Genomic DNA, 27,614 nt, shown 5'->3' with positions numbered 1-27,614 from the left:
TCCATGTTTCTGTGTCTTCAGTGTCCACCGTTCTGGCTGCTGAGTTCACTCCAGTGAAGCAGTTCATTGCCACCGTGCCCTCCTGCTCCCCAATTTATCTGTTTACCAGCAGCTTGTCATCTTCGTGGGGGAGAAAACAGCATATAAAATTAAATGTACTGATGTATCATCTGTTGGTGGTTCTTGGAAAGGGGACAAACGACTTCACTCTCTCAACTGAGTATCAAGTTTAGGAGCTAAAAATAGAAGCCCTATTTAAAAGCTAGCAGCTCTTCATATGGAGAAGTTGTCCTTGGGGCCAGGTCTCTGCACGTCAGTCCCTTGGGAGTGACGAGCACTGCGTGTTGCGTGGCTTCTTTGTTCCCCACCGTTAAGCCTCTTCTTCCCAGGGCCCGGCGGGAGTGTCTGGTGGTTATGCCGGCCCTTTCTCCCGGCGTCTGGGAATGGAGACTGCTTGGGATCGCTTGGCTTGATAATAAGGCAGTTTAACACTCACATTTTCAAGATACGTCCGAAGTTACATTTCCGTGCTTGACTGGCTTCCCTCCTGATTCTTGACGCTGCTGCTGCCGGCTGAATTTGAAGCCAGCCTCCGGAGCCCGGGGGCGGGGAGCAGCCTTCCTACAGGGGGCGCAGCTGAGCGGCAGGGCCTTTCCGTAGACAGCAGCGGCCCCTCCCTGTGAGCCCTCACACCTGCAGGCAGTGCTTTCCTGACTTGAGTTCTGGGGCGCTGCCCTGGGAAGCACCAGAACCCCAGGCCTAGCCCCCAGGAGCCCCTGGGGGGCGGTGGACTGTCCTCTCCGCCCACTGCGAGCACCCTGCCGTGCACCGCGCCTCCCCCTCAGTGTGCACTGTGATGGTCCACACTGCAGGCTCCCGGGGTGACTTTGTACCTGGTGAAACAACGTATGAAAAAGAGTGCCCTGAATATCTATTTCTGAATGAGGAATAAACTTGGATTTCAGGCTGCTGATTGAATCAAGGAGTAGTTATGCTTAGGTGTCTGGAAACGGATTCCTCACTTCTCAGGGAACCTGGGTCCAGGGGCATAACTGTTCTGGGGGTTTTCTGACTTCTCTGGTGTGGCCGACTGCTGGTGCGCACTCGAAGCCACCGCAGTCACAAGCCGCCTTAGTGAGACCGCGCCCCCGGGCTGCTCCTGTGGGTCCTCCACTGTGTGACCCTGTACAAGCAGGAGACTTAGCTGCTCTTTCTGCTTGATAGGCTTTCAGTAACTTTTTTTGCATGTTTAAAACCAAACATAGATCATTTTGAAAATAAGAAATAGACTCCAGAGCATTTTTTTTCTTTTTCATTCGAGAATACAAATCTCGGCAACTTGAGTCCAGAGCTCTTTTTATGTGAATGAGAACTTCAAGTTGTTGTTCACATTTGAACTTGGTCTCATGTCAGTCAAGTGCAGGGCGCTTAGAGCACATCATTAAGCCAGGTTTCCTGGCAAGTCACCGTGGGGACTGCTCTGGCTCAGAGAGGGCCCCACAGCTTTCGGGCCCCTGCCCGCTTACTTTGCCTCCTGTCCCTTGGTTTCCTCACCTGCAGTGTTCAACTCTTTGTTCTCACGCCTCTGCCCGGCAGAGGTGTGGAGGGTGAGGAGGCCTCCCCTGGCCGCCGCCTCCCCCTCATCCCGGACAGGCTGGGCACGGGCAGCAGGGAGGTCCAAAGCAGTGGCGCGCGGCGCCTGCTGCCCAGGCGGCACTCCCAAAGAAATTTGCTTGACGAAGCAGCAGGCTCGCCTCTCAGTGGCTGGCTCACGTGCCTGGCCCTGGCCAGCACGGCCACGCTGGGGGGTGTGGGGGTTCGGTTTGTTTTTTAACGATTGAAAGATTTAATCGTTACACAGCCATATGGTGTTTCCCAGATTCAGATTTCTTTGAGTGTAAAGCACTTTTTTTTTCTGTAGCTTTAAATAGAATACAATAATAGTCTTCACATGTAGCGGATTTGGTGAGCCTCAGTAGCTCTATTAGTAAAAACCAGGGTTGAGACCTAAGGTTCTTTGCCAGTGTGTATCTTCCTGGAAGCTGGAACAGATTTAGCATTAACGAGGGCTAAGTTTGTTCCATTTGTTTTGTCACAGAGGTTAACTGTGTCTGTCGATGGCTGTGTCTCCGCACGGACAGACAGACAGACGCAAATATACGTGCACACACGTCCGCGCACATGCCCCCCGTACAGGCAGCCCCTGCCTCACGGGCCCTGCGTCAGCCGCGCGGTCAGCCCCCGACGGGAGGCGCTCGGGAGAAAACGGCCTGCTGCGGACGCGCACCGCGTAGCCGGGCCTGCGGCCCCTTCGGACTGGACGCACTCGGGCTCTTCCTTCTTGTCCTTCTGCCCCCAACAACACAGTGTGACCGCTGTTTCGGCAGTGGCTCCATCGCCCCAGGTGTCACGAGTCGCCTGCAGGTGGTTTAAAGGCCAGGACGGTGTGCAGATACCCCGCACTGTTATGTAAGGGGCCTGGGCCCTGTTCTGCTGTCCGCGGAGCTCCTGGGACCAGTCTCCCGCGGGTGCCGAGGGACAGCCGCCTGTGCGTGGGTGTGTGTGCTCACACACACGTCTGTGATGTGTGAAGCATTTAAAGCAGGGTGTCCGACCCGAGGCCCGCGGGCACGTACAGCCCAGGGCGGCTGTGAATGCAGCCCAGCACACAGTCGCAGATTTACTTAGTTATTTTATTTGGATATGCACATTTTTTATATTAGTGATCACACACTTGGCCCTGCTCGGCAATTTTGAAAGATTATCTAAAGGACCGCTGCAAAATTAGGGTTGCTATGTGAGGGTTTCTGCTCTTCTCTGGTGGCGGACATCTCGAGAATTGTGCACGGGCCTTTTTATTTTGCCCGTCAGTTTTCATTCGTGTTTGTGTATCTGACGTGTGGCCCAAGACAACTCTCCCCCTTCCAGTGTGGCCCAGAGACCCCAACAGGTTGGACACCCCTGAAAAAGAACATTTTTGTTAATGTCCCTTTTACACCCAAAACATGTGGGATCTTTAGAAGTACAGAAACACACTGAAGGGGAAGAAATCAGAGTAGTTGGCAGGGGCCTTCTCCCAGAGTGACCAGACGCCTGGTGGACTCAGAGCCGGGCCTGCACTGCCTGCCACGTGGGAGGGCCGGTCTGCCTTCACCACGTCGTCGCGGTTCACAACTGTGTGGTTTACCTCGTGAGAGACCACAGGTTCTTTCTTTCCAACTTAATGAGTATGGATGCCGCGTGCCACGTTTTGTAGCAACGTGTCCGGAACTCAGTCCAGCCTCCCAGAACTTGTGTCTCTCCTTGTTTTCTAGCCCAATTCCCACAACCCTCCTTGGAATGCCTCACTGACCATACGCCTGCGAGGCTGGCCCCACACCCCTTGCTCTCGTGTAGTGTCGTCTCTGGGCGAGCAGACAGCGTGGAGGGTGGGAGTGAGCGGAGGTGGGGCCGGGTGGCTTGAGTTAGGGAAAGGCGAGGTTCTAGGTAAAGCTTTGCTCAGACCTAAGGGAAGATGCCTTCCAAAGCCAAATATAAGGTTTCTTTTTTAATTACCCACAACTTGGATTATTCATGCCATCACTCCCTGCCACCTGGAGGAGGATCAGGAGGAAGGGCAGAGGCGTGCCTGCAGGGTGGACTCCGTGGGCCCTGCCCAGGTGGAGAGCTGAGGAGAGGCCAGGTTAACTGGGCTGCTGCCCCTCCCTCCCACCCTGGGGCCTGGAGAGGGAGGCCTCTAGCTAAGCCCCCAGCTGCTACTCAGGTCCCTGGTATGGGACCGCAGTGCACGAAAGAGCAGTCTCATCTGTCCGCAGCTCTGCCCTGGGGCCGCACCCACAGTCTCCATATTTATTGCTGGGCAGATTGAGGGGTGGTACTAGCTTATCTTCATAAATTCCTTACTGCCGATTGATCGCACAGAACACGCCCCCTGGTCTCCCCTGCTCCCCTGGGCCTGCTTGCTCTTCTACACCAGAGTGCCAGCCTTTCTGAGGAGTGCGTTTTCACGCCCCCCGTTTCTCAGCTAGGGGCCGGGCGAGCTGATGGTCTCTAGGAACGGTGTGGGAAACAGAACTTTTCAGAGTGGGTCTGGGTCAGCACCCAAACTGTCCGCTTGGAGGTGGGTAGAGCAGAGGTTACTTCTGCACGCTCCCTAGCCTCTGAGACGTGACTCTTTCTTCTTAAAAGAGAAGGGAGCGTCCCTGGACGCCGTGTGCACGGGGCTGTGGTGGTTGACTGGCGGCCATGTTTCTCTCGGCCTCCAGCGCTGGGTGGGCGGGGCGGGGTGCAGGGAGGGCGGAGGGCGGTCCCCGCTGTTGGGTCTTAATGGAAAGAAGGTTGGTTGTGTCCAGAGCTGACTAACACACCTTATAATTTCAGACTGTCATGCCACTCGATCACCTCTTTGAATTAGACAACCCAGTCCTCTCGCAACAGATCATTTGCAGTAGAGGACAGAGTGGTCCCTTAACATTTATCACAATGGCATGTGCGTCAGAATAACTTGTGGACCAAATTCCAAATGTGTCCTCTTTTGGGTAAATTATGTCTGAAATTATTTGATTTTTTCTCAGAAAACACACCAACTTTTAAAGCCCTATGGCTATTTAAATAAGGTGGTTTCTGGAACACAAATGGGCAAATAGTCTGTAGAATGTCATTAGAATCATTATGTCACTGTCACTGGTCCTGGGGTTGCCAGGCCTTTTCTGATTATCAGATGCAACAAATGACGTCCAATTTTATTGACCAGTTTGGCTTCAACGATGAGAAGTTTGCAGATCAAGATGACATTGGCAAGTGAGTATGTCTTCCTGCTTTCGTAATTGTCCCGTGTAGTCCTGCTCTTCGAGAGACACTCTGTGATTTCCCGGGAGGTTTGGGTCAAGTCCGCACCCCCGAGTCGGGAGGAGCCTGCCCTCCCTGGTGTTCCTTGGGCTCCTGCCTGCCCGGCCCCACGGCACCCGAAGCCCGGGGGGGCATTAGAGTGTCTCCCACGGAGAGGGACTGCCCGTGGGCCCGGCCTCTCTCAGACGGTTCTTTCCCACCAGGTTTGGGGAGAACTCCAGCCGTTCTTCTTGTCTTCTAGTCACTCCTGTTAGGTAGCGCTGTCTGGGGCGTAAACCCCCATGTCGGTTCCCTGGCCGGGCCTGACAGAGAGGTCCCTCACTGCGCCCGGCGGGGTCCCGACTTAGAGCACGGGCACCCCCACCCGCCCGGGCTCTCTTCTCCGGGTGACGCACCGTAAGGCCGAGTTGGGGTTTTCGCAAGAGCCAGGCGGTCCGGGTACGAGGGGCGCAGACATGGGGGTTCCTGGCGCTGTAGAAAACCAGCAGCTCGAAGAGGCGCGGCCGGCCCGCAGATGCGGAAACGCGAGCCCTGGGCAGTGGGGTGTTCACGAGGGGGGGGCGGGACTCCCTGAGAACGCAGTTTTGCCCGTGGGTGCCGCTCTCACAGGAGACCCCTGACGACACTTGGGAGCCCCATAGCTGTGACAGCTGCTCGCGGCGGCTTGTGGAACCACAGTCAGTGGAGGCTGTTGTCCGTCACAAGCTGCAGTCGAGGCACGAGAGAAGCTAGCAGACCTCGGGTGCACTGTCACCACCGCACACCAGGCCACGAGGGCGCCCCGAGCCACAGCCCGGGGGACGCCAAAGGGAGCGTGTGTGGTGTCTGGGCCCCGGGGTGAGCACCCAGGGACCTGCAGGCTCCCCACCTAGTACTGCAGCACGTGCCTGTCTGTACTCCCAGGCGGGAAATGCTACCCGCCTAGGAGCCCACGGTCTCGTCGCCACAGGTGCAGGGTCTTGGAGTAAGGTCCATTAGAACAGGTCTTCTGCAGGCGGCGAGACAGACAGCCCTCCTGCCCCACGGCCCGGGTGACGGGCTGTGGGTTCTCCACTCCCTGGTTCCTTCCCAGTGGGTCCCAGCTGGCAGGAGTCTTGGGTGTCTGTGCAGTTTGGTCTGAGTGTGGCTGTACCTGGAGGAAACTCGGCGTCAGCCGCTTCTTCGTGCTTTTCCGTGTTTTGACTTGTTTCTTCTTGCAAGTCATCTCCCTGGTCATGGAGCCGGGCTGTCTCCCTGGGCGCTGGCTCTCTTTCCGCAGGGCAGCGTTGTGGGGGGTCTGCTGTAGCTAGTGGGCGCCCGTTTCAGCTGTCCCATTTTACGGAGACTTAACACCAAAGGGAGTGGTATCATTTAATGCAAGCAGGGTTTCTTAAAAACTTAGATTTTAACGACAAATATTTTACATTTGGAAAATTTCATGACTACTGTTTCTGTAAGTCTAGATGATTAACTATTTCTATACCTTTATCTTGTTTACAGTGTTTCCTTTGATCGGGTATCAGACATCAACTTTACTCTCAATACAAATGAAAGTGTAAGTGCGAACGTTTTCTGCCGCGCGCGGCAAGGACACGTGGGGGCCGGGTCTGCCAGCTGCACGTGGGCGCTCTGTGCACCGGGCCTGCGGGCGGCGTCTGGGATCGGGGCGTCTCCCCCCACTCCCGTGGCCCGCCAGGCCTGTGGCTTCGGGTGGGACTGGGCTGATAAAACCAGGGTCACTTGTGGTTGCAGTCTAGACACTTAGAGGGCTCCTAGCGTGCAGGGCTGCCTGCACGTCTGCTGCGTGTCCACGGAAGAGACACTCGGGCCGTCAGGGCCAGTCAGCCTCTGGCGAGGGGTGGTGACCGTCACTCGCACACACGGGCACAGTCCCGATCTCTGTGCACACAGCTGGAGAGCCCGCCGGTTTGCCGGCCGAGGTGCATGGTGGGCGGTGCGGGCTTGGGGCCGCGTGTCTGCACTGGGAAAGCAGAGGGCCCGGGTCGCTCTTCCTGCGCTGACAGGTCTGCGGCTGCGTCTGTGTGGGCGGGCGCTCTCTGCAGAGGCACGGGCTCCCGAGGACAGCTCCGGCCCTCGGATGCTGGTTTCAAATCCAGTCTCGGTGGGGGAGCACTTTGTCGTTGTTTTCACAGAAGCTGACGTTAGGTGCTTACGTTCTATTTTGGTGTGTGGGGTTGGCGCTGTTCTTAAAGGAAGTGGAAGAGTGTAACTCACATCGTTACCTTTTGGAGAGAATTTTAGTCTTCAGGTGCACCTGTGCTCTTCATGCAGGGAAACATCGCCCTGTTCGAGGCCTGCTGCAAGGAGCGGATCCAGCAGTTCGACGACGGCGGCTCTGACGAGGAGGACATCTGGGAGGAGAAGCACATCGCCTTTACGCCGGAGTCCCAAAGACGGTCCAGGTAATGGAGAGGCCGTCCCAGGGGCGGTGGTGCCGGGTGCAGAACGCAGAGACTGTCGGGGAGACCACTGCGGCCTCTGCACACCTGCGTGTCTGACCTGGAGACCTACCTAGGACTCGGTCCTGGTCAGAAACACCCTGGTTAGCCATGGGGGGCCAGCGTGTACTCCTTTCTTCGGCGCGGCAGGACTGCTGCAGGCGCCCCTCTGTGGTCCCTGGGGTGTCGTTGTGGCACAGCCTCCCTGAGCGGGCGGCGACGCCCATGGCTGTGGTTGTGGGGTGCTCCGAATAACTGTTCCCTCAGCAGTCGTAACAGCAGCAGCAAATCGTATAGTGTTTCTTACACGAGATAGAGAGTTTCCCCAAGGCAAGTTGTTTGTAAAAATTAATCTAACTTGAAGAGACAGACTCATGTCAGTTGATGCCCATCAGAATCAATTCAGTCTTTTTTTTTTTTTTTTTTTAAGTCATGGTATCACAAGAGCCTAAACGGATTTGCTTCTGTGTACGAGGTCTTCTTGTGAACTGAGTGTTCATTATCAGAGCCTCCCTGGTTAAGACACACCTAATAACAGCTTCAGAATGCACGGAGGAAAACTGGTGGAACTGCAGGGAGGAGTGGACAGACCCACAGTTACAGCCAGATGTTTGAACACCCCTGTCCCAGTAACTGATCACACAGTCAGCAGGAATCAGTGAAAACTCAGGACACTCACATACACCACCAGCCAGCCGGACCTGCCGGGTGCGGCGGAGCTCTCCGCCCCTCGGCGCCAGAGTGCGCGCTCCTTTCGGGCGTGCTGGGGCTCGCTGCTCAGAGAGACTGCGTCTGGGCCACACGGCGAGTCTCAGTCAACTCCGGGGTGTTCCCAGCCGTACGAAGTGTGCTCTCTGGCCCCACTGGAATTAACTTAGAAACATTAGTGAGTAGCAGAAAGATCTCTAGAAAACGTCCAAATGTGTGGAAACCAAATAACACAGGAGTTAAAAAAGAGATCAAAGGGGAAACAACACAGTATTTTGAACGGAAAGAAAATAGAAACACAGCGTGTCAGAACTTGGAGAACGCGGCTCAACAGTGCTTAAGAGGATCGTCAGCTTGAGCCCTGCTTGCTTTTTAAGAGAAGAAGCTTCTCAAATCAGTGACCACCTCAGCTTTCACCTTAAATGTAACAAAATGCAAAACAGGAAAAACAGCAAGGAAATCACGGTAATCAGAGTTGTTCTCTGACTAGATTAACTATAATGTCAGGCTTCTGGACAGTGATCAAGAAGAAGAGAGAAGTTACAGGTTACTAATGTCAGCGACAATACCCAAAAGTACAATAGGGAAACACTGTGAACAGCTCTATGCCAATAACGCTGACAGGGTAATCTTTGAAAGACACACACTACCAACGCTCAAGCCGAAAAGATAACCTAAATAGTCCTACGTCTATTAAAGACTTTTCTAGTGAATTCTACCAGACGTTTCAGAATGATGTTATACCAGTCTGTTCTGTACAGAAGCTTCCAGAAAAACAGAAAAGGGATCGTACCCGTCTTACTCTGTGAGGTTGCCGCATCGTGCGGCCTTATACCAAAAGCTGATATTACGTTGTATCACAAGTGACCGGTTGTTTTCAGAAACGTCGATGTGAAAGCATCTAAACTTTCAGCAGGTGAATGTGTCAGGCCAAGCAGTGTGTATTCCAGGAGCGTGTAGTTGGTGTGGCTTAGCACTGGAAAACCAGTTAGTAGGCACGTGGCTGAATCCAGCATTTATCCCTAAGGATTCTCAGCAGACTGGAGATAGAAGGGAATTTCTTCAGCGTGATGAAATCCTCTCCAGTGAGGCTGCAGTTACTGTTCCTCGTGCTGAAGGACCAAATGCTGCCCCCTTAAGATCAGAGCAGGAGGTGGGTGTCGGCTGCCCTCGCCGTTCTCAGCACTGCGCTGGCTGTTCCGGCCAGTGCAGGAGGTCGGGACGGAGAAATAGAAGGCATCTAGTTGGAAAGGAAGAAGTAAAACTGTCTTGACTCACAGAAAGCATGACTGTCCGTGTAGAAGGTTTACTGGAACCCACTAAACGACGTCCAGGACGACTAAGTGTCTGAGCAGGGCTGCACAGCACGAGACCAGGACACTGTGTTTCGGCACTCTGCGGCAGACCTCCATGGTAGACGTAACTGCATGGTGCTGTTCACGGCACGGCCAGAGCGCTGAGTATGTGCCGATAAATCGGGCAAAGTAGGTATAAGACCGGCACGCTGGAAAGTACCGAGTGGCTGAGAGAAACCGAGACCTGAGTAATGATAAACGTTTATGATCAGAAGACTCGGGATTGTTAAGAACCCAGTTCTCTCCGAACAAAATCATGACAAGTGTTCCGGTGCCGACTGACCGATTGATTTTAAATTCACGTGGAAATGCAGAAGACCTAGAATAGTCAGAACGGCGTTCACACAGGACAGTCGGAGGGCCCGCACAACCTGCCTTCCAGGGATTCGGACAGGGAGATAGGTGAGACCGGGGCCAGGGTGAGGGACGGAATGGGCCCCAGACACAGGCGTGTGGACAGCCGGTGTTCGGTGCAGGCGCTCAGGCAGCTCTGTGGGGAAAGGGCAGACTCGGGCCAGGCGGCCCTGGGCACGGTGGCACACCGGCCTGCGAGGAGGTCGGCTCGGCCCGTGCCTCTCCCCACATACACACACGGACTCAACACGGGCCCTCGACCTGCATGTAAACTGCGAAACTCACACCAGAAACCTCTGTGACCTTGGGTGACGCAAAGATTTCTAAGAGACAACACCGAAAACACTGTACACGGTAGGAAACTCCTAGTGAGTTTGAGCTGGTCAAATTAAATACTGCGGGAAGGACACCTAACAGGATGGAAAGACACAGCATACACTGGGAGAAAACATTTGCAAACTGCGTAGCTGATTAAAAAGAAATTTGTAGGAGAAGCTACAAAGAACTCTCAGAACTGTCCTGAGAAGAAAGACAGTAACCCAGTTCCTAAATGCACCAGAGAGGAGGAGAAACCCCAGGAAAGAAGGGGTGTGGGTGGCCGAGTCACGCGGGCAGGGGCTCGGCACCCTTGGTCGGCAGGGAAAGGCCGGGTGGCGCCACCACAGGGTGCTGCTGCTCCCCTGTGGAAGGCAGCTTTCAGGTTGTGGTTTGCGTCTTTAAGCAGAGGATCAGGCAGCGCAGAGAGCCGAGTCTTGATGAAACGACAGTCAGATGTGCCCCTGTTACAGCGCAGCGTGGTTTTTCTGTTGCCGGAGGACCAGAACGCTCTGGGTTTGGCTATCGGCTGGTAATTCAGCATCAGCAGTTTCGGCCCCTTCTTTCTCAGCTCAGGGAGCACCGACAGCGAGGAGAGCACAGACTCGGAAGATGAGGACGGGGCCAAGCAAGACCTGTTCGACTCCAGTGGCGCCCACACGGAGGACAAGATGGAGGTGGACCTCAGTGAGCGTGAGTCACCTTACTCTTTGTGTTCCTTGCTCTGTGTCGGAAATGGGTTTTAAAAAGAGGCGAACTGGTCTGCAGGGGCTGAGGTGACTTGTGAAGGAGGCGTTGACATGCGTGTCGCCTGGGCCTGAGGGATGGGGCAAGTCACACCTCTGCTGGTGGCGCCGCTCCCCGGTGCGCGGACACCCTCGTGTGTGTCCGGCTGGAGGACGGGCGGGCTGCAGTCCCCGGGCCGGCGCCGCAGGGAGGGGCCCCGACTGCGGCCGGCGGGAAAGTCCCCTGAGTCGGAGAGTCGGGAACTCCCAGAGCAGAGGGAACACCTGAAAGCTGAAGCAATGTTAGTGGGTTTTTTAGAGTTTTTCTGTGAATCTTGAAATGCTAAAACTGGTCTCGCTAAGTGCTTCTGTCCTGCCAGCTGGTCAGTGAGGAATGCTGTCAGCCTCTTGCCCTGGCCGGTGGCTCGGCTGGGCGGCACGTCGCCCCGTGCGCCAAAGGTTGCGTGTTTGAGGGGCGGCTGGTTGGTGTTTGCACTCGCTCTCTCTCGCTCTCTCTTCCTCTTCCTCCCTCCCCTCTCCTCTCTCTAAATCCTTAAAACTATATCTTCAGGTGAGGTTTAAAAAAACATTTTTAATTAAAATACTGTTCCCGTCTAAGAGTTTCAGGTGAGATTTTCAAGTATCCTCCCTTCTTGCTCTTGGTATAGCGCTGCCACGCTCACAGGGGCCGAGGGGCAGGGAGTGTGGGCGCACCCCCACTCAGCACCTGTGACGGGCAGGCTTGGCGCGCCTTCAGCAGAACCACAGTGAGTGGGTGGGCCTTATCAGAGCCGAGCAGACGAGGGGACCTGCAGCCCAGATGGAGGCACGGGCAGACTCATGTTGCCTCTTTGCAGAACCACAACAAAAACACCCAGTCTAAAAACAAAAAACACAACTGGCAGAAAGTCAGACTACATGGAAGTCCGACCACCAAGGCTTTGCAGAGAACTCATCCAGACAGGGGGGAGGGGAGGGGAGGGGAGGACACAGTGTGGTGTGGCCACGCAGCAGCGGCCAGTGGAATGGGCAGTGCACATGCACATGCAGCGGGTGGAAAACCAGGAGGGACAACTGGGCAGGGAGCGATCCCAGCCCCAGGCCAGACTGCACAGCCCAGGGTTCTGGCCTCGGGAAAGTAAAGTCATATGACCTCTGGCCGTAAAAACCACTGGGGGCTGGGGCAGCAGCAGAAGCTGCCAGGCTCTCTGGAGAGTGTGTTTAAAGGGCCCATGGGGTCCTAGAGCGTACGCACATCCACCCATTCTGGGATCAGCACCAGGGCAGCAGCTAAAAGGGCGCCAGTCACTTATGGGAAGCGGGGAAGTGACGGGAAACGGGTCGAGGGCCAGGTAAGCAGCATTGTTACCTCCCCGGCCCCTCCCCCACATGCAGTGCCACCGTGAAGCCACACGGGCTGCACACCTTACAACGTAACAGGTGCACCAGCGCAGGGAGCAGAAGCAGCTCTACCTGACACACAGAAACACAGGGAGGCTGCCAAATTGAGGGACAAATACGGCCCGAATGAAATACCAAAACCCCAGAAAAAGAACTAACTGAAACAGAGATAACCAGCCTATCAGACACAGAGCTCAAAACACTGGTGATCAGATGCTCAGAGAACCGACAGAGGATGGCCGCAGAATAATAAAGGAAGACGCGAAGCCTGTTCCAAGTGAAATAAAAATGTCGGGGGCCAGCGGCGAAGAGGAGGAAGCTGGGTGTCAGATCACTGATTGGGAACAAAGGGAGGAAAAGCAAACATTCAACTGGAACAGAGAGAAGAAACAAGAATTCAGAAAAAAATGAGGACAAGCTTAGTAATCTCTGGGACATCTTTAAACATACCAACATCCAAATTATAGGGGTGCCAGAAGAACAGGAAGAGCAAGAAATTGAAAGCTTATTCGAAAATGTAATGAAAGTAAACTTCTCCGATCTGGTGGAGGAGATAGACACAAGTCCAGGAAGTTCAAGGAGTCCCAGAGAGGCTGGACCCAGAGAGGGCCACACTGAAACACATCATAATGAAAATGCCAGCGCTTAAAGACAGAGAATCTTAAAAGCAGCAGGAGAAAAGGAGACAGTTACCTACAAAGGAGTTCCCATAAGACGTCAGCTGATTTCTCAAAAGAAACCTTGCAGGCAAGAAGGGGCTGGAAAGGAGTATTCCAAGTCATGAAAGGCAAGGACCTGCATCCCAGATTGCTCTATCCAGCAAAGCTGTCATTTAGAATGGAAGGGCAGATGAAGTGCTTCCCAGATAAGGTCAAGTTAAAGGAGTTCATCATCACCAAGCCCTTATTATATGCAATGTTAAAGGGACTTATCTAAGAGAAAGAAGATACGAACAGTAAATACAAACAGTAAAATGACAAACTCACAACTATCGACAACAGAATCTAAAAAAAACAAAAACAAAGCAAACAACTAGAACAGAACAGAATGCTAGAAATGAAGATCGCGTGGAGGGTCATCGGCGGAGAAGGGGGGGAACGTACAAGGAATAAGAAGCAGAGATGGCAGGTACAAAATAGACGGGGAGGGTAAGAACAGCGTAGGAAATACAGAGGCCAAAGAACTTGTATGTACAGTCCATGGACATGAACTGTGGGAGGGGGGTGGAGGGGGGCGAAGGGGAAAAGGTGGGACAACTGGAATAGCCTAATCAATAAAATATACTTTAGAAAAAGAGAAAGAGCGAGGAAACCCAGGCTTGGGGAAGGTAGCTAACTTGCCCACAGGCACAGCAAGGTGTTTCTTCAACCCCAGAACATTCCTGTTGTGTGCAGGTACTGCTCAGTCCTTTGCTTCTAGAATAATCTTCCAAATAGCTAGAGACATGCAGGACAGACCCAAACTTGGCAGGCGGGTGGCATGGAAACAGGCGTCGGGACAGGAATCCCATGCCCCGTGCCGGTCCCAGTCAGCCTCTGCAATCACCCCGTGTCCGTGGGACTTAGAAGGAACGGAAGGAAAACTCGCCCGTTCTCCCAGCTTCACCTCTCACTCCAGCCGTGTGGGCCTTCATGCACGGACCAGGTCCCCGCCACCAGCCGCGTCCTGCAGTTCCGTGTGGGTCCTGTCCGGCTGGGGCTGGGGCTGGGGTTGGGCCTCACAGGGTGAGGGGTGAGGAGGGCTTGCCCACACTTCAGGTGCCTGTCAGAAGGCGGGGCCTCCAGCGCTTCCAACCAACGAGCTAGCAGCGGGGAGTTCCTGTGACCTCTGGGTTCCAGTGTTCCCTAAGGCAGTTCGCAGAACTCAGAAGGCACTTTACTATTGCCAGTTTATTACAAAGGACGTTTCAAAGGATACAAATGACAGCCAAGTGGAAAGATGAACAGGACAGTCTGGAAGGGTCCTGAGCACAGGAGGGCGTGTCCCCAAGGAGTTTGTCTCCAGCGTACGGAAGAACCCGTGATGGGGTGGAGGGCCCTGCATTTCTTAACTGTAGTTGGGTAGTCAACAGTTTTTGAAATAAACATTTTATTTTGGAGTGATGTTAGATTTACAGACAAGTTGCAGATTTTGCAGGGAGTGGCTTCCCTCACCCATCTTCCTTCCGGTGTGAGTGTGGCCTTGGTACACTTGCCAAAACTGAGGAGTTAACACTAGCCTGTTCTTTCACGTGGAGCTCTGCGTCTTTGACATTTTCCACGGGAAAGAAGGCCTCAGGAACGGGGAGTGCTGAGGGTCAGAGGACACGTGCAGCTGCACAAGCGGGTGGGTGCCGTGCGGGCGCCACCTCTGCTCTGTCCGGCCCAGTGGGTGAGGGGGACGGGCACCGCCGCGCCTCTGTGTTTGAGAGGTGCCCCCTGTCGTGTCACCCGAGTGTTCTCAAGGCAAAACCGCTTCCCTCTCCAGCGCCCAGCTGGTCGGCCAACTTCGACGTCCCCATGGAGACCGCCCACGGCACTCCCTTGGACTCCGTGGGGTCTGACGTCTGGAGCGCAGAGGAGCCGATGCCGACCAAAGAGACCGGGTGGGCCTCCTTCTCGGAGTTCCCGTCCTCCCCGAGGTGAGCCAGCTCTCTGGGTGTCTTCGGAGGACAGCGGGGGTGGCGCGCACTCAGGTTGGGCCATCTGTCACTGAGACTGACTTCCAAGTTGAACATGAAAAGCCCGCATGGGGGCGTAGTGACGCAGCTGAGGTACAGGAACAAGGTCACCGCCCCCCTCCTTTCCCCAGGGAGAGCCGAGGGAGGGGCCGGTGGGCACAGTGTGGGGGCAGGCAGCGTCTCCCGGGGCCGCAGAGAGCAGGGTGGGGGGCGCCCAGGAACCGACGGCCCTCGGCGGACTGGCGTCTCCCTCGCAGCCTGCCGAAGGGGTGTGCCAGGCGTGCCGCGGTCTTCCCGGTGTCCCCCACGACAGCCCCGTCATTCAGCCTTTTCCTGAATGCTGTCGTCAGCACGTGAGCCCTAACCGTGGATCTCATGTCCTGTCAGGCTTAGTTTGATTTGCAGAACATTGCTTTCCCTCGTCCCCCGGAAAGACGAGTGGGAGTTACCCCTCAGGCAAACCAGAGAGCAGGCGCGGACCCACGCGCGTGCGCTGTGGGAACTCCAGCGGGAGCGGAGCGGGCAGGGAATGTCTCCAGAATGCCGTGCGTTGTCTCACCGACTCTGCCACGGCCCCGGGCGGTCAGGTCCCCTCGGTGCTGTGCGGTGCACGCCTGTGAGCCTGGGCCTGTGGTGAGGCTCACGTGCTCTGAACCTCGGGGAGCCCTGGCCACTCCCCTGCTGGGCCAGCAGGGCGCGTCCCGTCCACACTGGGACCCGCGCGTCCCCGGCACCTGAACCAGCTGCCGGCGTCTCCCTGGTGGATCGGGACTGGTTTCCAAAGGCTTTTTGTGAATAACAGTACCTGAGGGCTCTTACTCTCCGCTAAGTAACATCTGAATTTTCTCTTTTCTAAAAGTACGAAGGAGTCTTTAAGGAGTAACTCTCCTGTGGAGATGGAGACCAGCACTGAGCCGATGGACCCTCTGACTCCCGGCGTCACCGTGCTGGCCGTGCCGCCCGAAGGTGGGTGCCGGGAGCCGGGGCGCGGCCTGCACACCGTGGTTCCGTGGCTCGTCCCGCCTTGGCGTTCTCTGGAGCGGGAAGGGTGTCTTGGTCCGCGCTGCAGGCCCACAGAACCAGACCCGGGCTCCCGCGGCGCCGGGCCCAGGGGCTCGGAGGAGCCAGGGGAGTGAGACGCTGGGTCTCGGGTGCACGGACGGCGGGAAAGGGGAGGCTGAGCTCGTGCGGTGCTGCCATGTGTCGGTCCTGGGAGGAACGAGGGGCTGTTCGGCCCCATCAGTGCACAGAGAAGGGAACGGGCCCCAGGGAGGGGTGCGGGCGACTGGAACCAGGGCTCTCGGGAGCCCCATGCCCAGTCCGCACCCTGTGCTTCTGTCTCTTGGGGTTCACTGTGCTGGAGCGGGTGTGCAAGTGCCTGGGTGTGTTTCCGGCAGTGGGCTCTCTGTTGTCTTTCTCACCTTCACGAACAGAGTGGTTCATGGTGTCCAGTGGGTCCTCTTGTTACTCAAAATGCGCACATGGTTCCTCGCATAGGCCCTGAACTGCTTTCAGTCTGAAGAGCAGCACTTTGGGAGGTGGGGCGAGAGGGCGGAGGGTGGTGCGGGGCTGGGAAGGAGAACGGGGGTGTGGAGAGGGACAGGGAGGTCAACCCCCAGAGAGAGAGAGATGAGGGCACGGCGGGGGGCGGGGAACCGCGGGCCAGGAAGAGCCAGCGCTGACCTTGGTTCCGTCGTCGTCCTGTCAGCCGGGTTGTAGAGGGGACCTCACTTCGTCCCCATTTTGTGGTTGAGGAAACTCGGGTGCAGCTTAAGCACCTTGCCCAAGGGTTGCACAGCTAGTCGTGGTGAGGCTGGGCTCCGAATTCAGGAAACCGGGTCTCAGAGCCCAGGCTCACAACTGGTAGCCCAGGTGGCTCCCTGGTGTAGGAGGTCCACGAGGAACCGCAAGTGACGTGAAGAAAAGAAACAGGGTGAGCAAGGGACAGGGCAGAGGACAGCCTGTGAGTGCGGGTGGTGGAGCGGCTTGCCACCTGTGGCCCGTGCTGCAGACAGGGTCCGCGAAGAGCAGCAGAGTCTGTCGGGGCAAGGGCGGGTGTGGGGGCAGACTGGGAGCTCGGAAGGCTGTGGGGGTGTGCGGTCCTGTGCACATCTCTCTCCCACGGGCCTATGCAGAATCGGCCCCGGCGACACCGGCCGGCTATCTCCCGGGCTTCAGGCAGGAGCTGCCCTGCAGGCCGGCGCGCTGGTCCGCACGGAAGAGCCTTGCCTGCACGGTGGGGGTGACCGTCGGGTGTGTGCTGTTTCAGTGCCCGGCAGCGTGGCCATGGAGGCCAGCTCCGACGGAGAGGAGGACGCGGAAGGCACAGACAAGGTAACTGAGACAGTGATGAATGGCGGCGTGAAGGAAACCCTCAGCCTCACTGTAGATGCCAAGACAGAGACTGCCGTCTTCAAAAGGTAACCGGGGCGGGGCAGGCTGGCGGCCTCAGGCTTGGGGAGGACGTGGGGGAGCCTCCTCGGTTGGCGTCTGTGTCTCGGTGCAGACGCGGGTTCCGGCGTTGACCCGGCCTCTCCCCCGTCTTTGTGAGACTCGGGGTCCTAGTGAAGAGACGGAGGGTTTGGGTCCCCGAGCGTGCACGCCTCCACCCCACCCCCACCCCCCGCCCTTGTCTGGGAGTATTCAGAGGACTGCAGTGTGAGGCCAGCGGATTTGAAACACACGGGCGTAGGAATGGACCAGTCTGTGGTCGTCGTGGAAACTGACTCACAGACAGGCTGCAGAGCTCAGCCCATCAAAACCAGAGGTTTGGTGTCGCACTGATCCTTTTCTTCAGGTGCCATGCAGTCATGAGTTCAGTAGCAACACGATGGCTTTAAGAAAAAGATGAGAACCTTCTGTCAAAATCTGCAGCCTGCAGTTACATCAGTGCTTGGAGCTTGGGTCTCGGTACCGCGCTGAAGGGAAGCTTCCCGCCCGCGTGGGCTTGTGCACACAGGACCTGAGCGCGCGCGTGCCGCCTCTCACGGGGTGGGACGGCAGGACCAAGGGTGTGTCTCGGGAACGTGAGGGCGTGGTGGCGTGAAGGTCACTGACGGCGATTCGCAGGTGGGCGAAGAGGGGAAAGACGTTTGGACCTTCAGTAGATGGAGAAAAGCGTCTGGTAAAAGTCAAAGCCATGCAGGACTTTTCAGCAGCCCGGACAGAGGAAGCGGCTCCCTGAACCTGAGGACAGTATCCGCCGGCCGCCTGAGTGGGGCGGTCTGGGCGGGGGCACGTCGGGAATGTCCCCTTCAGAGGGCGGCCCAGGCGGTGGCACCTGCGGTCGCGGCTTCTCTCCAGCGCTGTGCTGGCGGCTCAGCAGACACCGCGTAGACTCTGAAGAAAAGGCACGAATGCTTGGAAGGACAGAGGGATGATTGTCGTTGGTAGATCGTGATTTTCTACCAAAGATTTCCCGCTGCGTGTACAGACACGTGTTGGAACTACTGGGGAAGTTCACCGGACACACACGGATCGGTCGTGTCCTGTGAGCCAGTACGAGGCGCCCTGACACGTCCCTCGCTTGAAGTCAGTGAAGCTTCGGCCCTTCCCACGAGGTAACTGAGACGGGGAGGGGGTAAAGCCCCGAGTGAACGGGGGGGCTGCACCGTGTTTGCTCACGGGAGGGCAGCTCTGGTGTCTCTCCGGTGCGGTTTCTGGTGAGAGCTGAGAGGCTGGCTGAGAGGCTCCTGAAGAAGGCCAAAGGGAGCCGAGAGCAGCGAAGACCATTTCGAAGAATGAAGTTGGGGGCCGGGGGGGTTCTTAACTGACGCCGTTGCCGAGAAGGCGCAGCGTGGGCCCGGAGCTGCGCGCACACTGACCCGCTGCACCTGCGTGGACTTGGTGCGTGGCAGTGAAGGGCCTTCTGTCCAGCAGGAAAAGCGGGCTCCAAACAGGGACCGCCCGTTTGGGAGGAAGATAAGATCTCAACGTATATGCAAGAGGCGCAGCTACAGCTTTCGTAAGAGCGTATCTTTAGAACTAGGAGGGAGATACAGGAGATAAAGCCAACCACAAAAAAAAAAAAAAGGAAGGGGAAAAAGATTAAAAAAAAATAAGCCAAACCATTAAAGGAAGGAAAAAATTGATAGATTTGAAGTTTGGTAAATTTCTAATATTCCAAAGGATAGGGTAAATTAGAAAAGGGAGGGAGGTGGGCTGGGATGGGAGTAAAGGCAGAAAACTGTACTTGAACAACAACTAAAATTTTAAAAAAATTAAAAAGTACCTAGAGAGCAAAAAAAAGAAAAGAAAAGCCATAGCCAGCAAAGAAATATTCAGTAGAAGGATGGAGGAGGAAGAACCTAATAACAAGAAGAAAGATACAAACGAACAGGTTTTGAATCGGACAAACGATACAGAGGAGCCCTTCCGCAGGGCGGGAAATGGGGAGCGGGAGACTGCGGGGCGGCCCATCTGCGGGAGCGGGCGGCAGTGGCTGCACCGCTGCCCGCGCACCTCAGCCCGCTGGCTTCTGTGTCAGGTTACAGAAACGGACACCCTGCAGAAACCGCCCGACCTCTGTGAGGCACTGAACTCCAGAACCAGATGAGGGTGATGACAGAAAACCATCCGCTCGCGTGCCGTTCAAGGAAACCGAGTGTCGAGGTTCCGTCTGTGGTGTCACCGCCAGACTCCGACAGCACGTTCAGAATGCCTCGCGGCGCTCCGGGTGTGTGCCGGGGGCCCCCGCGGGAGCCTCAGCACCTCGATGTCTGTGTGCACATGGCGCCGCGTTTCAGTAGACGGAAAGGGCCCGTCCAACGTTTCTGACGGCGCTGCTCATGAGGTTCCCGCCCGCATGAGGCCGAAGCCCTGGGCGAAGCCGGGCGGCAGTGAGTTTCCTGACCTCGGTGAGAGTTAAGTCTCAGAGCGCTGCGGTGCGGACCGCACGTCAGGAGGGCCCTTAGCGGTGGCCGCTCACGGTGAGGGGCCCATCGGGGTGCCGGTCCTCGCTGCCCCTGTATGGGAGGGCCTGGGCAAGGTCGAGAGGGAGGCTGGGCGGGACACGGTGGGCCTGTTAGCGCCCAGGCTATAATGACCGATCGTCAGCTAAGCAAAGTTCCGCAAGACCCATCGGTACGAGGGCACTTTGGAAAACGAGCTTTTCTTCACGCCAGTAGCAAGCAAGGAGGAGTGTAACGAAAGGCAGAGCACTGGCCACCGGACACCTCGCCCTGGGGGGTTACCGGGGAGCATGCGAGCTCGGAAGAGCCGACGACAGCTGCCGGGGAAGGCGCGGATGAGCAGAAACCCAGGCAGCTGGCCGCGGGCGGGGCGGGCCCAGCGCCGCGGAGGCGTCCACACGTCCGGCGACCAAGTTTAGTGCAATTTCGATCAGAGTTCAGCTGGACTTCTAAAAGGCACTGGACAAACACGCTCTAAAACATCTGTGGAATAATGAAGGCTCCCAAATGGTTTAGAGAGCCGTAAATGAGGAAGATGGAACAGGAGACTCCCCGGCATGTCCTCGGTCACGCCGCGCAGTCCCGGTGATTCGCACCAGCTGGTCAGCCCGCACTTCGGGCGAGGGGCCGGCACCCACGGGGGTGGCTCCGTGGGAGGGGGCTAGGGGCCAGGGATGCCCGAGCCTTCCGGACCTCATCTGAGAGCGGCTCCTGGCGGGCTGAAGGTCAGCGTGGGAGATGGGCCACGTGCAGGGCTGCTCTCCGTGGCCGCGCGCTCACGGCTCGCATGTCTTGACCATCCGTTCTCTCCCCGAGTGCTGAGACGGCGTGTCGGTGAGGGGTGTGCCCGGAGCCCCGCGGCGGTTAGAGGCGATGAGCTGTGTCTTCCTGGTCGGGGGCAGAAAGGGACTTCCTTTTTAAAAGTAAAACAAGAAAATCTTCAAAAGCGTAAGCCACAATGCGAAGGATAGCCTTGGGTTGGATCCAAGTTAAGAATTCTGGGCTGACAAAATGCTGCAGGCGAAACTCAGTGGCCGGTGGCAACTTGAGGGGCTGAGGCGTCCAGTGTCCAGGTAACGGGAAGCTCACACCTGCTACTCAGTTCCCGTAAAGCAGTAAGGAAGAGACAGAGCACCCAGATCAGAAGGCGGGCAAAGGGTGTCAGTAGGCAGTTGAGAGACCAGGAAATCCAAAAGGGCCAAAAACACTAACGCTCAAAGCATGTTCGCCGCCCGGCTGCTCTTCGAGACTGGCGGGAATCAGGTGGGTGGTGCCCAGGGCTGGGGGCCCCTGGGCCCCATGGCCCTGCTGCCCTGCGGTGGGTGAGGCGGGTGGCGGACGCCCCCTGTGCAGTGCCGCAGTCATCGTGCACAGAGGTGTCAGGCAGTGGGCGCCGGGCACCGGGAGAGGCAGGTGGAGCGGGAGGGGCAGGCCGTGGGGCCCCGTCAGCGGGGCAGACGGCCTTCTGCCCCAGCGCCAGCAGTCCCGCACGCTGCACCAGTCGGTGCCGGTTCTGTGACTCGGAGGGTGTCTGTGCTACCGCGTTCCACAGGAAGGAGATGCGGGGTGGGCGGAGGTAGGTTGGCAGTTGTGAGCACTCAGAGCAGTTTGTTTCTCTTAACATCTGTTGTGCCATTTTCCACAGAGCAACTGCAGCCCCGCCCTGGACGTGTGTAGTGGCTCAGGTGGTCACTTTGGTGGGGGGGTGCAGAGGGCGGGGATAAAGGGCAGTGGGCCCGGCAGCTCAGGTCGCCCACAGACCTTTGCACCTTAGTTCATTTTCCTCCATGCATTTTCCTCTGTGCATCGCCAGGTCCATCTGAAAGCCACCCAAGAAATTACCCTAAAACGAGGCTTGTCTTAAGCCAACCCAGGACAGGGCCAGCTCCAAGTGCAGTGGGTCTGCCCTGGACCCACTCCAGCTCCAGCTGCCCTGGAGCCTGAGGTCAGCGCCGTCCTGGTCACGGCAAACCGGAGACCCAGATGGAGGTCTGAGTCGCCAGCCCACAGTTCACAGCGTTTGCAGCCGGTCCCGCTCCACCAGGAGCTGCCCGAGGGGAAGCAGCCCTCCCCTGGCCCTCTGTTTCTCCCTGCTCTGGCTGCAGTTCTTGGCTCTCTTCCTTCAGGGTGTCTGTATTTCTTGCTTGAGGTCAGAGGGCAACTTGAGAAGGTCGGGGCTGGTTCAGGCGCCACAGAACCCCGCTCCCATGGCCTCGGCCGGCAAGCTGGTGGGGATCTGTCCTACTGTTCAAGTGGTGGGCTCAGCCTCAGAAGCAAAATGCTTAACTAAAGACTCGTTCCTTCAAACAGGTTCATTTGACACCTCCTCCGAGTCTGCAGACTTGCTTAGGCGCAGTCGGGGGCATGTTACCCCCACCCCTCATTCTAGGAGTGTTCTGAAACTCTTGTACATTTCTTTTCTGTTTTGCACACTGGGCGTCAGAGTGTTGAAATCCTATCGGTATGTACGTCCCGGGGCCGTTCGTGATCAACACCAGTCGCATTACATCGTTCCCTCCAGTTCCCTCCTGCGTGATCCTTCCCTCCTGTGGTCTCCCGGTCGCTGTCTGTGGCCCGTGTCCCTCACCTGCGCATGCTCAGCCCCAGGGCTTAACTCCATGGCAGCCACAACTCCAGAGCCATGTGCATGTGCCCTCATCCTCCACCTGGCGGTGACGTCCCGGGGACCTAATGCTGCCTCTGGTCCTCTCCACTGCAGCGAGGAAGGAAAACTGTCTACCTCTCAAGATGCTGCTTGTAAAGACGCGGAGGAGAGCCCCGAGCCGGCCGAGGCAAAGTCTGCGGCCCCCCGGCCCGCCGGCAGTGGTGCTGAGCAGAGGTAGGTAAGGGCTGCCCACCCAGGCCCTGCCCTGGCTTCGCCTGCTGTCTCCTGGGCACCGGGGGGCGGGGGCCAGAGGCAGGGAGGCATCGGCCCCTGTGGGGTCAGGGTGACTGCGTTCGGGGCTTGGAAACAGGCTCGGTGACACCACTGGCTCTTCCAGGAATTACTGGGGGTGGAAGGGTGTCTCTCACACAGGCACTGCGCCCCCCTCCCCTTTTGATGAACCTCCAAGACTGGGTCCCCTTGACTGTGGCAGCCAGGCTCTTGTGGGCCTGTGGAGTCGCGCCACGGCCAGGCACAAGCGGCTCCTGGGGCCCGTTTTCCCGGGGACGTGCCCACATGACACACAGGGAGGACCTGGCTGCGGACCTTTTCATACGTGGAGCTCAGCGTCCTCCTCCCGTGGGTGATACCCTGGTCGGGTCAGTTTCTGCAGACCCCCGAGTGTGAAAACCTTCCCCCAGCAGATGTTTCCGTCCTGGTCACCTGTCACTTAGGCCAGGCCTGAGTCCTGGTGCCGCCACGCGGTCTCGAGGGTGGCTGGGCACCCTGGGGACCCCGCTGGAAGAGGGGGCTTGTCCTGGGGTCACGGCACTTCCCAGAGTTAACTTGTTGTATGAGCTGTCTCTCCGTCTGAATGTTCCTTCCCCAAGGAACAAGGTAAGCTTTACGGCGTTTCAGAAAAGTTGTCCTTTCCCTCCTGCCAGGCCTCCTCTCCCCGGAATCTTCTAGGCTTATCGGGGTAATGTAACCCGTGGGGCCAGCAGGGGGCACTCTGTCCACCCGTTAGCAAACCTCTCTCGTCCCAGCAAGCTCTGCCTTTGTTTCCTGTGGACGTGATAGCCAGAGTGAAGGCGATGTATGTGTATGTACGGACTTTGCATATGAAGGAAACGAGAACCATCTGGGCGTATCAGCTCTAGCGGGGGCTTTCAGAGGAAGAGGCAGGGGGCGCCCCGGCTCTGGGGCGCGCGGCCCCCGCTGCGTTCGGGCGAGTCACTTTCTCTGCCTGGGTTTTCGGTGTGTGTTTGATAAAGGCCCTTCGTAGGTCTGATTCCCGGTCGGTTGTCATCGCCCTGGTTTCTCCTCGTTTCTCGGACTCGGGGACCCGCCTCCGCGGCAGGACGGTGCATGTCCCGCTTCTCCGGCGTGAGGCACAGGAGGCTGTCGGCGTGTCCACGGCTCCCTGGGGACACAGAGTCGTTCGCCTCGGAGCCCACTCTGTCCTCCCCGCCGCACACCACTGGTGTGAAGAGCCCTGCCTTCCCTCTGCAGGGCTGAGGGGTGCGGGACGGAGCGGGGTGAACTTCTGCAGGAAGTGGGGCGTCGTCCGTGCCAGTGTGTTTGTCCTTCCGTCAGTGCCCAGCTCAGCGCGGCGGCCGCCGGCCTGGGCCCGAGGGAAAAGCACTAGCAGGGCGGATGCAGGCGACGGTGGCGGGGGGGGGGTGCTTCTGGGGGTGCAGAGTCAGGCGAGGGAACCGGTGCCCGTTTCCGGTGGGGCGGAGGGGCACGGCCTCCGGGGTGGCGCTGGTAACAGCAGGGACAAGGCAGACTCTCTGGTGTGACTGTCCCACTTGTGTTCTTAAAGCAGTTCGGGGAGTGTTGGCGACAGAGCTGCCCGAGACCGTGTGCGCGCAGTCCGCCCCCGTGGCTCCCGCCACAGCCAAACGCCGACGGGCGCGCGCTGTCGCTCCCGGAGATGTGCGGTGCCACCGAAGCGCAGTTTCCCCAGCTGTGCACCAAGTTCGGCGTCTCGGCTCTGTTTGTGACTGTTGGTGCTCGTTCCGTGCTCGTGTGCTTCCCGTTTTGGCCCGCAGGCCCCTTCTTGCCTTCTCTGTGCGACCCGGGCCGCGCCACAGGGGAGCCCCGTGCCTTGAGGTCGTCGCTGGCCGGCTTGCTGGCTGGCCTCTGGGACTCTATCCACACCTGGCCCACCGAGAGCCCCGCCCCCGGCTACGAGGGGCTCCGTGGTTACAGTTCGCACCCTCGTTTGCTGCCAGGAGTCCTGTTGACAAGCTGCTTTTTTGTGTGCTACCCCCCCCCCCCAGTCGCAGAACCGTTTTTCAAGTGAAATTTTCTGTGGGCTCCAGCATACGGAACGGATAAAAGGCTGGACTGAAGGAGGGATGAGCCTCGGGGGCAACGTTTTGCGGCCCCTGGCCTGGCCTGTGCTCCCGAGCGGCTGGAGGGGCGCGGGCTCCGCCCTGTGGCGCCTGCTCGTCTGCAGGTGGGCAGCCGATGGCCGGGGTTCGAGGCTTTAGATGACGCTTAGAGAGGCCCTTCAGCCGCGTTTCTGGAGCTTTAGATAAATGCATTTGTGAAGTGTTTCATTACGTAACTGTCGTACCAAGTGCTGGGCTTGGCGCTAGGCATGGCATAAAGAACATCAAAACAGCCCCTCTCCGCCCTCGGGGAGCTACACGGAGTGCGTTTCCCACCTCGTCTCTGCCCCAGCGCCTCAGGTGTCTGTTTCTCGCCCGCAGGACCGACCAGCCCAGCGTGCCAGGCGACGCGTCGGTGAACGGCCCCGTATGATGAGCGGCCTCTGCTGCTGACCGAGGACCGCGGGCCGCCACCATTCAGGGCTCTGGGTGCCGGCGGGGCCGCCCCGTCGCCGCCCCCGCCGCCCCCTCTGCACGGGATCAGGACCAGCAACCTTTCTACTCTAGACGCTAAGACATTGTACAGAGAGATTCAGACGTGTACCGATATTGCACATTGACAAATACCAAGAATTTTTGCGTATGTTTATATTGTATTGTTCTAAATAATGGGTGGCCTGTGAAATACGACCCTGCCGCCCATGTAATAATAGCAGTAATACTGTAGTGGAAATGGCTGTAAGAATAGTTTTATAAAAGTGAATACACAGAGCTATTGTATTTGAAACATAACTATTTGACAATTATTAGTGTGACCAAAGTATTAGGCAGTTTTCATACATTTTTTCACCTTGTACAAAATTCTGAATTCATTTTTCTTCCAGGTTGGCAAGGAGTAGCCGGATTGAGATGCCCTCTGTGTTCTTTTGGTTGTTCTAACTTACAAAAGTGGTTTTGAATAAGAAATATTTGGTGTTCTTTTTATAACCAGTTTTTGATTGGTAACTGTTTTCTGTATTGTTAAAAGCGGATCAAAAATGTAAGTCTGTTGGTAGAGATTAAGTATTTATTGCTGCAGCTTAGTTGGTAAACTGGTGTTATCGTAGAGCCACACGCTCTGTTCCGGCCTGGTTTGCTGAGACGCCCGTTGGTGCAGGCGAAACACTAGAGCACCAGGCGTGTCTACGGCTAGCGGTTTGGGTTTCGTTTCTCGTTTTTGTTTTGTTTTCTGTTTTGTTTCGGTAGTTCATCTGCCTTTTAACCCATTCACCAAAACTTACTTTGTTGACAGGCATCACCAGTGAGAACTGCAGAGCAGCCCGCACACGTAACCGCCCCGCCCCGCCCCGCGCCCCTCGGCCGGCTGCGCGTGGAGGCCGGCCGTCGGGCTCCGGCACCGGGCGGGCAGGCTGCTCTCCTGCACCCTGTGGGGTTTTCACTTGTAAATTCTCAGCCAGTCCGCTTTTTCAGAACTGGTGTGTGTATATATATAGTGATTATGGATACTAATTCAATGTAATTTATAATTTTCTATGTCAGTATAAAAATCCATCACAGCCTTCTCAAACAGCTAAAGCAATATGTTGTATATTGCGTGCCGTCTGGTGAAAGGGTTAAATGACTTCACCTCTTGCAATTTTAGATGCAAATCAGTTTTTCATTTCTGTAATAGAAAATTATTCACCTATTTTTACATCATTTGTTTTTCCTGACCAGTATTTAAAACCAAACGGATATTCTGAAAAATGGCCAACGATTTTTTAGAAAATAGCATCCCAAGCAGCGTGCCTAAACCTTACATCGCATACGGAAATAAAAGAATCAAATGTCGGTGCCTTACTCCTCGTCTGCTTCTCGCCGTGGACGGTGCGGGAGCTCCTCGCGGGGTCGGCAGGGCAAGCCGGCCACGCAAGGACAGCGCGGTCAGTGTGCGCCCTCGGCCTCCACGCGCCTCCTGGGGGACCCTCTGTGTCAGCTCCTCTTCCGGGAGACTCCGTGGGGGCTCCTCTGGCACCCAGCACTGCCCGAGGGCGGGGCTCCTCTGCTTTGTCGCGGGGACGCCGGACGCCGGCTTCGGTGGCATGGCACCGCAGGGCCTGCTGTGGGTGACACGCTTGTCTCTGGGGGGCACAGGCCACCCTGTGCGGTGTGGTACTGGTCGGCATCCCCGCCCCACCCAGGGGGACGGCGTCTGGCTTCCAGCCTCTGGCTGCTGACGAGAGACGTGCTGCGTGTGCTCGTCTGGAGTGGCCGGGAGAGTGCGAGGGGAAGCCCGGGGGCGGGGCGCGCGAGCACTCTCACTGCCGCCTGCGGGCCGCACGGGACCTCGCGGCGAGCCCAAGCCTGCGCCTACGCAGCGACGCCTGCATTGCAGAGAACAAAAACCAAGCCCGAGTCCGTGTTTAGAAGCCGCCTCTTGTACCTCGCGTGGGCCCCAGTAGCCAGACGGGGCGGGGGGCTGTGGCGAGAGAACCACTAAGGGCGCCCGGCGGGCCTCTGGCCCGGCCTCCCGGAGTGGCCCTTCCCCAGGCCGTGGTTGGGCTTCCGGCCCCTGGTGGTGGGGCCCCTCACCCGTTCCACACGGACGTCTGAGACATGGCGGCTGCTGGTCTGTCTCCCTGGGGTGGTCAGAGCCGCTTCGTCACCAAGTCCCCGGTGCTGGTTGGGGTGCCCGTCAGGGCCCTGCGGCCGCCACCCCACCCCTCACCCCGGCAGTCAGTCAGGGCCCGGAGCTCACACCCTGCCCTCGGACTGGGCGGCTCACTCTTCATCTCGGCTCCTATGGGGGGAGCCGGAGGAAAGGGTCCCTGGGCGCAAAGTACAGCCGGCCTTGCCCTGTGGGGGGTGGTTGGTATGACTCTCAGTCCCGTAATGCCACCTGCCTGCCTTTCTGAACCCTGGCCCTTGGCCTGCCACCCGACCTAAAGCCTGCGCCTCCAGAAGACACGGGCGCCTGC

The 27,614-nt window shown here is 57.4% G+C and overlaps 1 protein-coding gene across 15 annotated transcripts in view; it reads left to right on the top strand.

Moving 5' to 3' along the window:
• The window catches only part of PPP6R3 (protein phosphatase 6 regulatory subunit 3), a 117,453-nt gene extending 90,966 nt beyond the window's left edge, over window positions 1–26,487 (top strand). For 6 of the 15 annotated variants that reach the window (XM_045855448.1, XM_045855449.1, XM_045855459.1 and 3 more), the window contains 10 exons: window positions 4,703–4,800; window positions 6,328–6,382; window positions 7,120–7,250; window positions 10,590–10,711; window positions 14,611–14,764; window positions 15,663–15,769; window positions 17,073–17,223; window positions 22,157–22,174; window positions 22,433–22,552; window positions 25,039–26,487. In XM_045855448.1, the coding sequence (XP_045711404.1) occupies window positions 4,703–4,800; window positions 6,328–6,382; window positions 7,120–7,250; window positions 10,590–10,711; window positions 14,611–14,764; window positions 15,663–15,769; window positions 17,073–17,223; window positions 22,157–22,174; window positions 22,433–22,552; window positions 25,039–25,090 (1,008 nt within the window). In that variant the 3' untranslated portion in view covers window positions 25,091–26,487. The remainder of the gene's footprint in view (window positions 1–4,702; window positions 4,801–6,327; window positions 6,383–7,119; window positions 7,251–10,589; window positions 10,712–14,610; window positions 14,765–15,662; window positions 15,770–17,072; window positions 17,224–22,156; window positions 22,175–22,432; window positions 22,553–25,038) is intronic. The other 9 variants (XM_045855456.1, XM_045855455.1, XM_045855451.1 and 6 more) reach the window with 5 other exon arrangements.
• The last annotated feature ends 1,127 nt before the right edge of the window (window positions 26,488–27,614 follow it).

The sequence above is a fragment of the Phyllostomus hastatus genome, unplaced genomic scaffold (assembly GCF_019186645.2).
Source record: "Phyllostomus hastatus isolate PE091 unplaced genomic scaffold, TTU_PhHast_1.1 phas_scaffold_11, whole genome shotgun sequence".
NCBI lineage: Eukaryota > Metazoa > Chordata > Mammalia > Chiroptera > Phyllostomidae > Phyllostomus > Phyllostomus hastatus.
The sequence above is the reverse complement of the archived record's forward strand: the minus strand, read 5'-3'. Positions and strand labels throughout refer to the sequence as shown.